The following is a 13453-nucleotide window of genomic DNA, read 5'->3' as shown; positions in this document are numbered from 1 at the left end:
ACAAACTTTTATTGTGCCCTTATTACATGCCCAGCCCCAGGTGAGGCTCCAGCAACACCAGCCAAATGCTGGTTATTCTGTTTGCCCCCATCAGATCTCTGCTGTACGTGGTGGGGGGCTGACCCCTGCTCCCTACATCTCCCAGGGGTCCCCGCTGGCAGCTTTCTGGCTGAGTTCAGCCAATGGATGGCACTGCAAAGAAGGAAAAGAGAGATGTCAGGGTATTTGCTCCCCACCCAGGTTTACAGCCCCTGCAGGGCAGGCTCTTCTCCACGCTACGCCCTCTCACTGGCCTCTGGTTACAACCCAGGGTGGTGACAGCCTCCCATGCTTGCTGACGTCTGGGTGCCTTGCCTCTCCGTATTTGATCTTATGATCCTGCCCAGGCCTCTGACAGTAGTCCTTTTATTGGTTTCTTCAAATGAACCATCTGACAGTGACTTCTGTTTCCTCCCTCGACTCTGACTGATACAGGCTTTATATAATTTTCTAACTTCAATGTTTAGGACTCACATATCTTTCCTCTCCTCACACTACAGCAGCTTTGGGGATAATCAAGGAAGGGTGTGGCATTCAGGCTCCAGTCACCGTGGTGACTGGTTCTGAGGGACCACCCAGTATCCTGGTACACCGTGGTGCACGATACCCCTGCTTGGTTGTCCTGCAATCTTTCACTGTCGCCACTGCCCCCAGTGAAACAAGTGCAGAGGGAAGAAATAATACATGCCTGGGTTGGATGTGGCAGCCCCAGTAATAAGGAAGAGGGGCTAAGGGGAAGGTGAGCTGCACTGTGGCAATTTGGGAGAGATGCTTGTAGAGTTGGACTATGCTATGTTTACAGAACCGGAAGAGTTCACGCCTTCCCAAAGTGGTACTTTTGATTAGAGCCTATCTTTTTGTGCCTCAGAGAAACTTTGGTAGTTTAATTTATTAGAATATCTTATGCTTTGGATCAGACTGTTGTTGGGGGTGGTTATAACATTTATAAGATTTTTAATAGTGTGTCTGCTTTATTTTTCATAATACTGGAAGTGGTGGTGGTAGGGTGTCTGGTTGAATGCCAGTGTCATTTTTATGGCTCTTGAGATATCAGTTGACTAAGCTTAGAGCAGAAGGGCAGCTGGGGAAGACAGTGTTACACAGGAAAGACAGAGAAAGGGGGAGAGAAGATCCAGCAAGGTGGGGTACAAACTCAGAGAAGGTGATGTCAGCCAAGCTCCTATGAGATGTACACACACAGGGAGGGACAGTTTTGTGTGTGTTGTGTGTCCTAAGTGCCTCTTATAATTTGGAAAAATCAGACAGTGTGATATATTTCAAGTGATAGCTCTATAAATCATTTTCCCCCAGAATGAAGTACTACATAAAGTTTAACATTGAAGTTTTTATACCTTAATTTTCAAAGAGATCCTGCAATGTGTATACGTGTGTGTGTGTGTGTGCGTGTGTGTGTGTGTGTGTGTGTGTGTGTGTGTGTGTGTGTGTTATATAACATATAAGTATGTTATGGTTTTGGTAAGTGGAGCACAGGGTGCCAGATGGTGAGCCAAAGTCCAATAACAGAACACAAGAGAAATTGGAATAGAGAGGTTTATTACTCACAGGTTCTGGAGGAGGTACATGGCATGCCTCGAGGGGCCACACAGGGAGGTCAAGGCAGGGTGCAGAGAGAGAGAGAGACACAGGATCTGGGGTACATGCCTTTATTAGGGTCCATGGGTGGAATGCTTTGGAGTTCCTGGGCTAAGGCTGGATCAGTCAATTCAAACCAAAAGAGCAGGGTCTTTGTAAGCCCCACAGGGGTCTTATCTAAGGGGCACATAAGGCATACAGGTCCCGGGAGGGGTGAGACTGTTGATCACAAGGCTGTCGGGAAAGTCATATCAGGAACTTAGAACTCTGTAGGCTGTACCCAGGGGCATGCCTCTGCCTGAGGGGCTGGTGTCAATTTAAGCCCCCTGTAGGATACTTGGCCAAACAACAGATGCTGAGGCAGCAATACCATGGAGTAGCTTAGCCAAATTCTCGACAAAATAACATATTATAACATATAAACATAACATTACCTTCTCAGTAATTATAGCAATTATAGGGATTTGAGGAGGCTTGCAAGAAACTAGTAGGATGAGGCAAGCCCTGAAATAAATCTTGTCCAGGAAGGTGTGACGTATTCCCAACACAAGCTAGGTAGTGCTTACAGAAAAGGGCATTTACACTGTACTCTTCAGACTTATCTTTATTATGAAAGTGTTTCCAACGTAAAATGACCCTCATATAATAATGATTGCTTCCAGAGATCAAGAATGAATAATTATATTTTCATATAAAAATCAGCAAAACACAACAATACATAAAGTAATTCTAATTGGCTAACAGTACATCATTCCATTTCTGACAGAGATGCTCAAGCACTGAATTGTCTGAGGAAAACAAGTAAGGTTTTGTCACTGATCCTAATTCTCACTGCAAGTTGAAAAAAAATCAAATCCAAAAACTAACTACCTCCCCCTCACACGACAACAAATGGCTGTGGAGGTAACTGAGCACATGGGCAAACAGACTTGATGAGTATCACGAGCTTAGAGGCTTTAGGAAGCGTTTGGAAATCAAACTTGAAGGGTGTTTTCCATGTTTAAATTAATGAAACTCTAAGTTAAAGTTTCAGAATTGCCACATAACTGTTCCTATTACAGAGCTAATTTCTCTTTGGCAACTGATCTTTAAAAACTCCTAATTTTTCAAGGTCAGTTTTACAATGACAGTTTAAAAAATTACTGTAGATTCCCCCAAAAATTATGTCTATAAAATATAAGTTTTCACTTAACATCGGAATCATATCGACAGCTGTAATTCCCTGGTTTCCAGGCCATGCAACATACACGAAAATAGGAAGTCAGCTTTCCTGGACCTGTGTTAAGGAAAACAGGCACACACGGGCACAGTACTTTTTAAGAAAAAAGGAATCAGGCAGAGAACAAAGCGTGGTACGCAACTGATCCAGAGGCTATTGGGAAATCTATAGCAGAGAAGTGATAATATTCTGGCTTCCTTTTATCAAGAGTTCCAGTAAGCTGAAAGGAATGGGAGCGAATGAGATAAAGAAGACACATCGTAGCTAACAGTCCCCTCTCATCCTTCCTGGGCAATCTTGAGGATGCCTAGTCTTGTGGAGACACCATAACATACGCCATCTGGCTGCAGAGACTTTTATTTCTTTGTTCTGACGAGGTCTGAGCTTGGGGCCATTTGGCAACGCCTTCCTTTCAAAGGCTTCAGGTTGAATTCAAGTTGGAAATACCTGAAAAAGACTAAGGTTCTCCTTTGGGTGTCTGCAGATCGTATTAACAGTTACTTATGATGTTTTATGTTCTCTAATACAAGTTTCTCCATGAAAACCAGCATCTGGTATGCTCCCTCTGAATATATGTTAGAAGAGTTTCAACAGCAGAGTGGACTGGCCTCCTCGGCATCCACTGAGCGCCCCCTAGGGGAGGGGAGGGGACCGTGCACACAAAGGCAAACCACAGGGCCCTTTTCTGGCTTATTACGACGACAAACTAAAATGTGGCTACAGTGAACCAGTGCTAATTACTGTCTGGTAATGTGAGAAATGGCACAATTTCATTTTACCAAGAGAAACTTAAACTGACTCTGGGGACAACAACATCTTCATTTAAACAAGTACCTTGCTGCATTTTGCATGACTTCAAGAACTGTTTATGATTATTGAGAGTATTCCTTATATGGACAGCATACTAGACAGCAAGTATAATAACCAGAGCTAACTGCATTTTCTCTTTCCATACAGGTTACTTAGAAACAGAAAGTGCCTTGTCATCACTTTCTCATCAGGCTGACTCTCATTTGACTTGATTTTTTTCTTATTTGAATGTTAGAAACATTTCAGGGCTACTAATATTTACCTACAAGCAGAAGTCTGCCAAAAAAACAAATAAAAAAAAGGAAGCTAATTAGAATCTTAAGACCTCAAATAGCACATGAAATGTAAACATCTAACCTTTTATTTCCAAAGGATTTCTTGAAGCCTCTCTGGACACACACTGACAAACAGACTCTTTTAACACCTTTGGAATTATTCTGTACACTTTTTACACTTCAAATTAAGAAAAAATACTCAAAGATTCAGGCAACTTTGGCATTAATATTTCTAAGGAATGGACAAAAATAAATATCAATGCAAAATCATGAACAGAGTGGGAATGATCATGGATGTTCATAAAGTTCTCTCCGAAGAGCTCTTTTGCAAAGTCTCAGGTAAGCTGAAACGAAATCTCATATTTCACTTCAGTTCAAATAGCAATAAGGTTGAAATACACAAAGTGGATGATTCACACTGTTTCTACCTAAGGCGAAACATTCAGTTTGCTCAAATTCAAACTCTATGAAATACTCAGAATGGAAAGTTTGGCAACAGAACTGGACATTTTGAGGTTCACCCACCATTTTGACTAAAGGTGATCTGATCTTATCTCACTGAAGAGTTATTTCTTTCACCCAACTGCTTGCTTTCTTTGGAGACCCTACCTTCCTTCCTAGCTCATCTTTGTCAGGTACCTGTTTCACTACCTCATGGTACCTCACGACATCATCTGTCTAGCAGCCTCGCGGGAGTTGGATGTTAATAAAATCCCAGATGAAACAGCAATTGCATGCGATTTTTTTCACACATAGTTTAATAATCCAAAATGCTGATAGATGCTCCCCTATTCTGGACGTTCATATGACTAAATTTGGAAACAAGCACTGTGTTTGGCTTCTATGCTGACCTTAGGCCCTCTGCGATCTGAACTCTGCCACATTGAGCTCCGAGGCTGAGGCTGAAAGGATTCTACTACTCTCTGCCACGTGGGTACCATGAACAGGAAGTTGAGAAGGAGGCAGCAGTTTCTATGGTTCATGGTGGATGGTTTTTATGAAAAGAATATGGATAAGGATGAGTCAGTGACATTTCGGTTTTATCATGTTTTTGGAGAAATATACATGTACATACATAGATCACACATTTTTATATTATATTGACCCAAGGCCAAATTCTACTCAATTTTCTACTTTTTCCCCACTAAGAGATCTAGAAAAGCATTAGGGAATAATGCTTTTATAACATTAGAGGACAAAATATTACTTTTTCTAGACCCCTTCCTACATTTTCCTCTGTACCCTGGGAAGGTTTGAATGTGACCAGGAGGAGGGAAGTATTAATGCAGGCTACGTTAACTAACGGGAAGCAACACTAACTAACCTACAGTTGAATTGATAAAACATACTTCCAAAGCTATGGCCTGGCACAGGTAGAAGATAAGATATCTCACAGATTTTTCTCTCTCAGGCTTATCAGGCCACCATGGGAAAGCAGTAGACAGAGACAGATTATTCTTCACCTTACAAGCCCTACAAACACTATTTTGATTAGTCAAAAAGAACTCTTTGCCCTAAAATGAAAAATGAAATAAAAACCCATAAATACATAGAGGCCTGTGTTGAGCTGGGCTCTGAGTACTCTCAGTCCTCCTTCTAAGTGACTGTCAGGAAAAAGAAAAGATTATTTAGATTTGTCTTTGCTAAGGACATACTCAATTTACTTCATTTTATGCAACTCTTCTAAATTTTTCATTTACAAGCTGACCTCTGGAAATTATTCTTCTGTGCTAAAGATCGTCAGATGATCCAAATTTGAATACACTGTGGTTCTCTGGTTTACTTTACTCATCGAGAGGACTTGCTCCAGACACTAAAGCAAGGTACACTTCACTCTTCTGGTCCATATTTCAGTTGAAAAAGAAAAGAAACTTTCACCTTCTCAAAATATTTCAGCTATGACATGCTTACTGTTGCTTTTTATATATCTGCCTTTTAGCAGATGTTCGAATGACTAACAAGTACTTTTGATGTTTTATGATTGGTCTTACAAATTCAAACTATCCACAAATTATACTCCTAGGCATTTCCCTGTTTTGTGAGATAAAAATCATAGGCTTTACAAGAAGCATTAGTTGCACAGCTTTCTCAATCAACAAGCAGACATATTTCCAAGCCTCTTCAACCTTTCCTAGGGACCATACCAGAAACATACCACTTTCTAAACAGGTGGGGAAAGATTTAATATTACAGTGTGAGGTTTTTATTTGGGAGCATTTTTTTTTAACTATTAACCCACAGGTTGCAAATTGTGGGCACAAAGCTTTATTTTAGTTTTTTCAAAAAATCAAACTGAATATGAATGGCTCTGAGCAGGACACGCATTCTCTAGCATCTTGTTCTTGTCTTCAGGACGCCCTGATTCACACATTTGTACCGCTGCATTGTGGTTTTGGACTCGTGTTTTAGATGATGGTCTTTTTAGTTTATGAAATATTTGTAACAACTTTTTATTCCCTCTTACTAAAAGTTGGAAGAAAAGAGATAAAATCTTTGGTTTATGTGTATGGTTTTCTTATCTGGACATAAATAACACTGCCATGTAGGAGACTTGGAAACTTATTTTCCAGTCATCTTTCTCATTGCTGATATTTCCATTGTCCAGCAGAAATAGCTTTGTTTGAATAAAATTTCCTAGAAACTGATCAAGTCTTCAAAGAAGCAATGAAAGGACGTAGAGTGCGACAGTGCTCAGTTCCTAGTAACAGGGAGTCATTTGGGGTTACGTTTAAGGAGAAAAGGCAAAGGGTAAAACAGTCTTTCTCCCCTTGACTTTATTTTGCTCAGAGAAATAAAAACATCAATATCAAATACTAGATAGGGCACTTTCTTGAAAGCTGGTTCCAATAAAGTGCTGAGCACTAGAGGTGTCCTTTGTCAACTCTTAAAAGTCCCCTTCTTCTGTCCCATAATATACTTAGCTTCTTTTCTTCATGACATAATAGAAGACTGTGCTAATTATAGGGGTAGTGGTAAAATCTGGTTGAAATCAGCTGCTCTCTTTATGATTTTCTCAGATCACAAGGCAAATTCCCAATATTCACAGTGATTTCTTTGCTTCTAACTATGACCTTAAGCAAACGCCTTCCTCAGAGCCAGAGCACTGACCTCACACTAGAAAATAAAAAATCTCTGTAGCCCACAAGGTTAATCTCCAACTAGCTACCACACTCAGTGAAGAAATCTTGGCTGCGTGCACAATAAATGAAGTTTATTCCAAAGCAATTTAATGTAAAGCAGTTTTTAAAAAGCCCTCCAACAACCATACTCTTTAATGTGAACTGCTAATTAACCATGAAGAGTGACAATCAAAAAACCTAGCTCATCCTGTTTAAACTTTATACTGGGAGAACGGTCACTGAGACTGTATGGGCAATTTCATAATGGGCACTAACACAAAGAAAGCAAACCTATTTGGAGCTGTACGAGAATCTTGTGCTGGGTTTTGCTTGCTCTAACAGACAAATTAAGCTGATGCTCTTAGCACACTGAGTTACAGCAATAGAAAGGGGTAGAAGCAGATGAAGCATCTCCCTCACGTTACGTACCCAGAGAGTAAAAGGAGTGAGGAAACCCTCTTTTGTCCACAGATTTACAAACAAATACAAAAAATAAATAATATTCTAAGACAGTACAAACGCAAATACTGTTCCCTTGTGTCAATCACGTACAGCATGCCTACATTTAGAGAATGGTAATTCTTCTTCATTCACAGACAGAACATATGGCAGTGCGCTATTCAAAATGCTTTGATAATCCTAATTTTTGTTTCTGGTGCTGAGATATTATGAAAGGAACTGCATTTGCAACTTATTAAATACTTCCAGGAACAAACAGTTCACTTTGTTCGGGACTTCTAGTTTTGAGTAATTAATCATCCACGGAGCAAGGGCCGGTCAGGAGATACCCATTGGTACCACTGGTCCCATTGGTGGTGGTCGCAGTGTGGGGGTTCTTCCCTGGAGGTTCTGAGTCTTCCTCATCTGAGCTAGACTCAATATCACTTCGATCATCCTTGGACACCTGTGGAAGTGAAGAAGGTGAGTGTAACCAGCTCCTAAGGAATCATCAAGATATGGCATGCTCAGAAGCACACACAATCATACATGATGGAAAACAGACCCAAATGCTAAAAAATCAAAGAGGATAGGAACATTGCCATGGTAATAAGTCCCCCTTCATTGGAGATTACAAGTTGGGTGACCAAGTCAGTTATCAAGGAATGTAGGTATATTTAGGCATCATCGGAGGCTGGACTTGCTGGACTTTTTACAGTACCTTTCAATACTGAGAATGTTCTAGACCACGAATCCCCTCTTACTGGCAAAGTGGCATACTGCACTACTGGAATGGCATTATAGGAATTTGGTATAATGGATCAAGTTACTCTCTGATGATCACATTCTCCTTGAGAATCACTTAAAGTCAGCTCTCAAGTAACTACACTAATGGAGATATTCACTAGTTCAGATGATTAAAACATCATTCTTATTTGGCTTTGTAATGTATTGTTTTATGAGTTAATTTGTTTTTCTGTCTACCTGGTAGAATTCAGTAGAAATTTTGTTTTTTTACTACATAACAACTAATGGCAGCAGGAGGCATTAGTCTGTTAAGTGAGGTCTAGTTTAAAATATTTCCCAAGGAAAAATCTACCGACTGGATCATCACGAACTGGCTCTTGCCATTTCAGGGTTCTTCAATCCTCCATTCAGTCTCATTAAGTAATGAGGATGACAAGATAAGGCACCAGGATGTAAATCTACACATCACCGTAAAGAATGAAAAAAGTCATCTGGTCTAGCAAGGAAGTAATTTAGGGAGAAATTAAGGAAATACTCAACTGCTTTTAAAATCAAAACAGTTTGAACCTCCCACCCTCTAAGTCTAAATTATGGTAAGCATTTTTACCCAACAGGCCTAAAGACCTTTGAGTGAGCACTGCTTACCCATCTGCTATTGGGGGTGGCATTAGGGACCTGGTGGCCTGGCTTCATGGAAGTTTCCCCAATCCAGTTGCCTGTGATTCTCTAGAAGGTAGGTTGAGGAGGTTGGCAAAGTCCCTTGGGAGGTTTATCAGCATTAACTGGGGGCTCTTCATATCACATCCTCTCTGTGCCACCACGACCTCCCAACTTGAAAACCCTGGAATCCACTGTTCTCCCATGTGGAGAAGCCACCATTACTGAGAGAATTACTGTCAGGTTGGAGGGGACATTCTAACCAGAGATGACTGGGTAAATATGTAAAAATGAACCTCACTTTGATGCCCCTTGAAATGAGACTGCACTCAGAAGGACCATGTCCAAGAAGACTTAGATACTGAAACACCAAAATGACTAAATTATAAAGACATTTTAACTTAAAAAAAAAAAACATTGGTCGCAAAGACAGCATTATAGTAAAACTGTACTACATTTAGAAATTCATTAGTCATAAATTAAGCTGCTAATAGGAAAGAAAACTCTAGTTTCAGAGAGTGGTTAATTTACATTTGCATGCTTAGTAAGATTATTTTTAATTGCATTTGGAAAAAAATCTATACTTAGGTTACCTTCAAAGAAAGGAACAATTCATAATGTCTCAAAATAACCCATAGGAAATTAGAGTCCATAACCCATGGCCAAGATGAATCTTACTGTCCCAGGGGGGCAGCAATGGCAGTTACAATATTCTGAAGCCTGAGATCTGGAATAAATTAATGATCGTCTCTTTGTAAAGTTGAAGAAATAAGTCGGAGAGAAGACAATATGTCTGTAGAAATATCAATGCAAGAAGGACACAAGTAATCTCATCCACAGTGTCCTTGCATCTTCAGTCAGTGTTATCATACTGACAGTATTGTGCACGTTGATTTAATTTCTATCTAAATGAGGATAGGAGAATTTTTTTAATAGAAATACATGGTCATTTTAAAGAATAAGAGGCCACAGAGAAAAAAATGAACTTTTGCTTCTAAAGAATTAGTTGGTCAAAATATTTTGGATTTATATAAGTGCTGACATTGAGAACTGGCTTCACAGTACATGACTAGATGTCCTCAGCCCGTCTCTGGAAGGGGTGAGCTCTGTTCATGTCACTAAGGATAAGGTTGCAAAGTGCTTCCCTGTGGCCCAGGGCACACCAGTCAAAGAGCTGATGCTCAGGCCTCCGTTCTGGACCATGTTGATCCTCTCCCCAACATAGTTCTCTCTCCCACTTAACTTGGTCTATTTCTGGCTTTTAGCCAACATGTTGAACACCAGTGAGAGAAATTCCTCTCCTTCTCTGTTGGATCATGCAAAATTTAGCAGAATGCAAGTTCACACAAAAGGGCATTAACTGAGCTGTTCCTAGTTTCCCTTGCAGGTGGTGGGAGCCATACCTCAATTAGGGCCTCAGGACAGTGCCAACAGATTAGACAGAACAATATGCATGGAAAGAAAAGTATCTGAATGCCCCTCCAATAGGCTAAAGTGGCATCCAGGACAAAGACAGAGAGAGAGGTGTGAGAAACTTACATGTAAAGGGTTCCATTTCCCAGCCTTCCAGGGTGGCAGAAGGAAGAGAACAAAGAGCGAAAGTAAGAAAACGTCACAGAGAACATTCTGGAAAAGTCACTGCTCTACACAAACAGGTTGAGGCTCAAGAAACTTTATTTAAATCAGCCTCATGAGTCCATTTTTAACCAAAAGGATTTAATTAAATTTTATTGGGAAAGTCATAAATGGGCATACTGCATCAAGCAACCCTTCCCATAAAAGGAAAGAAGTTATTAAATTTCTGTCCAGTATAAGCATAATTCGAGAAGGACCAAGGGAGACAGAGAGAGGGAGAGAAAGAACACAATAAATATTATCATTAAATCTAAAATTATAAACGCAGATCATTGGGAATCATCAGCAGAAAAGCAATGCTACAACTTAAAAAAATGAACTAAATAGAAGAAAATGAACATTTGTTTCCTATTTCTAGGAGGTTATGCTAAATTCTGAAGAAAAAATACCAGTTTTGATGAAATTTGAAACAATGAATAATGTACTTGTTGATTCAAAAGCCAAAAATCCATAATTTTCTGGGACATATCGGAAAGGGTGAGTTTTATCTTACCTTGCCTTTTGAAATAGCTTTGCAAGCTATTTTTAAGATCAAGTAAGACCAGAAGCAGTTCAAGCCTTGTATTAGCAACAGCAGTAGGTTAAAAACCCACCAGGAAGGATAAGGTCCAACGATCTCCCAACTTTCAAATAACGTCGTATTTAACACCCTGAGGAAAAGGAGAAAAGTAATCATTGAACACAACTTTTCACTTTGCCTTCAAAGGAACTCTAGTTACTGCACAGAAACACAAAGTCAACAAAATCGGCTAACTACTTCCTCCCTGCCAGGATGGCCTGAAGGCTGACCAGGTACTTAGAAGAGTCATCACCTGAACCATTCCCCTGATGGCATAACATTCATTTTGATTCTAGCTTGAAAAGGGTACTTATGCTCCCCTTTCACTTCTGTTGGCATTTCTTTCATTAATTTCCATTAAGTTTGGGGTTGTGATTCTACCTCTAACTACTTGTTTACAGGCCTGTATTGTCTTTGAAGTTGCTCTTGGTCTTTAAATAAGTGTAAGGAATGCCATTCAATAATCTTACATTGCAAGAAATAAAGATTAATTAATTCCAGAAACACTAGTTAAGTTCACATATGCTTCGCACAGTGGGAGTTAGAATACACTTGAGACCTAGTCCCTGTCCTCAAGTGATTTAGAGTCTAGCAGAGGAGCCCCTGGAGGGCTCTTAATTTTATAAGCCTTCCTCTGGGAAAGAATTGACAACTAAAAGGTATCATTTTGAAGTGATGCCTTGAGATGAGTATTGGAAGGGTTTTTAAAAAAATTATTAGAATATAATGAATGTATTAAAAAATTATTAGAATATAATAATAAATGTACTTAGTTTTAAGAGTGTGTGCTTGAGGTAGGCAAAAGCATTTGAAGCAATTGGTTCTCTCTGTAATGCGCCATCAGAACCAGGATGGAGCAGCCACCTGGGGCAGATCCATGAGGGCTGATTTGAGTGCTTTCCTCTCGTCCCTGCTGTGTCTGCTCCTTAGCCTTTGAAAATTGACTAACACCTTCTGGACTCATACTGCTGCCACAAGGAAGCACGGTACCCACAGAATTTTGGGATCACTCTTACTTCTTTGCTTTCCTCCTTAGCTTTCTGCAGGGCTGGTTTGGAGATCTAAGGGTGTTGACAAAACTCATCTAAATGTATTTCCACCATGTGTCACTGGAGCGCTTTGCTGGGACCGTACAGGACAACAGTGTTAGGTGGACAACACTTAGTGGCTAAGGGGGAGGGATGGAAAACTCTTGAATTTAAGACACACACTGGTCATACAAGAACGGAAGGCTGATATACAGACAATCTTCATATAAAAAAGAGTGTAATGAGCGCTTTGAGAGAGGTTAAGAAAAGTACTTTTGAATTCACAAAATGAAAAAACTCTACTTATTTGTAGTTTGGATGAGAGGTAAAGAAAAAAGGAGAATGAATAATAGATGTAAGCAGGTTCCCCATCCACAATTTCAGCAACTGCATTTATAGACCAGAATGAGATGAATAGAGTGTGTCTGTAACCCTGCCACACTAGTCGTCTGTCAAGAACAACGCACAGTAAACATGGAGGTTAAAATCCTAAAATCAACACTATGGAATTGAACTTGACAATTCATTAAAAGTATACTAATCCATGCTATAGTATTATTCATTCTGGTGGAGGAGAACCAATATTAGGAAATCTAGTAGTATAACATATCATAACTTCCTAGGCCAAATTGGTACAAACCTAATTATTTCCATAGCCAAATTACCAAATGTTCAATTCTTCACGCTGATGTTTAAAAACTAGAACTGAAAGAACTTAGCATGATTTTTCACCTACTCAAATCAGCAGTTGTCATCATCTTTAACAAACACCAGAGTTATTGCCTCTATAGTCAGGAACAAACCACGGACAGCCAGCGTCACCATCATTACTTGACACTATTCTGGAAGTTCTGGCCATTGAGTATGGTAGAAAGTCAAAGACTTCATTTCAAATACATAGACATTAAATCTCTATGACTATTTTAAAAACAGCAAATAATCAAAATTTCCATAACAGAGAATGGTAAAAAAAATTAGTTTTCATTCTTATTCCAGAAATTATGATGTCATTCAGAGTATTAAACATGTTTCAAGAGTTTCTTATGATAGAGAAAAATATGTATCATTGCAACTCCATAAAATAAATAAATATATGCACATACAAACAGAAAAAAGGGAATAATACATCTTTGAAAGGAATTAATCAAAGCCATGATGGACTTTCTTTGGTGGGTTAGGAAATTTTATATTTTCTTCTTTACATTCTTCTATTTTCCAAATCCATCCCAAATAACTAGAAAAAAATATGTTATTTGTAAGAAGGAATAAATTAGGACTATGCCGATATTAGCGCCTTGTTTATTATCCCAAGAGGGAGCCATCTCTTTAAACAC

At 39.5% G+C, this 13453-nt stretch overlaps 1 protein-coding gene across 5 annotated transcripts in view; it reads right to left on the bottom strand.

The window, feature by feature from the left end:
- Window positions 1-1576: 1576 nt before the first annotated feature.
- The window catches only part of CERS6 (ceramide synthase 6), a 303793-nt gene continuing 291916 nt past the window's right edge, over window positions 1577-13453 (bottom strand). For 3 of the 5 annotated variants that reach the window (XM_001497253.6, XM_070240590.1, XM_070240589.1), the window contains exons 9-10: window positions 11026-11182; window positions 1577-7959 (exon numbers count right to left, since the gene is read on the bottom strand). In XM_001497253.6, the coding sequence (XP_001497303.1) occupies window positions 7807-7959; window positions 11026-11182 (310 nt within the window). In that variant the 3' untranslated portion in view covers window positions 1577-7806. 5 annotated transcript variants of the gene reach the window in all.

Source organism: Equus caballus, chromosome 18, assembly GCF_041296265.1.
Source record: "Equus caballus isolate H_3958 breed thoroughbred chromosome 18, TB-T2T, whole genome shotgun sequence".
NCBI lineage: Eukaryota > Metazoa > Chordata > Mammalia > Perissodactyla > Equidae > Equus > Equus caballus.
The sequence above is the reverse complement of the archived record's forward strand: the minus strand, read 5'-3'. Positions and strand labels throughout refer to the sequence as shown.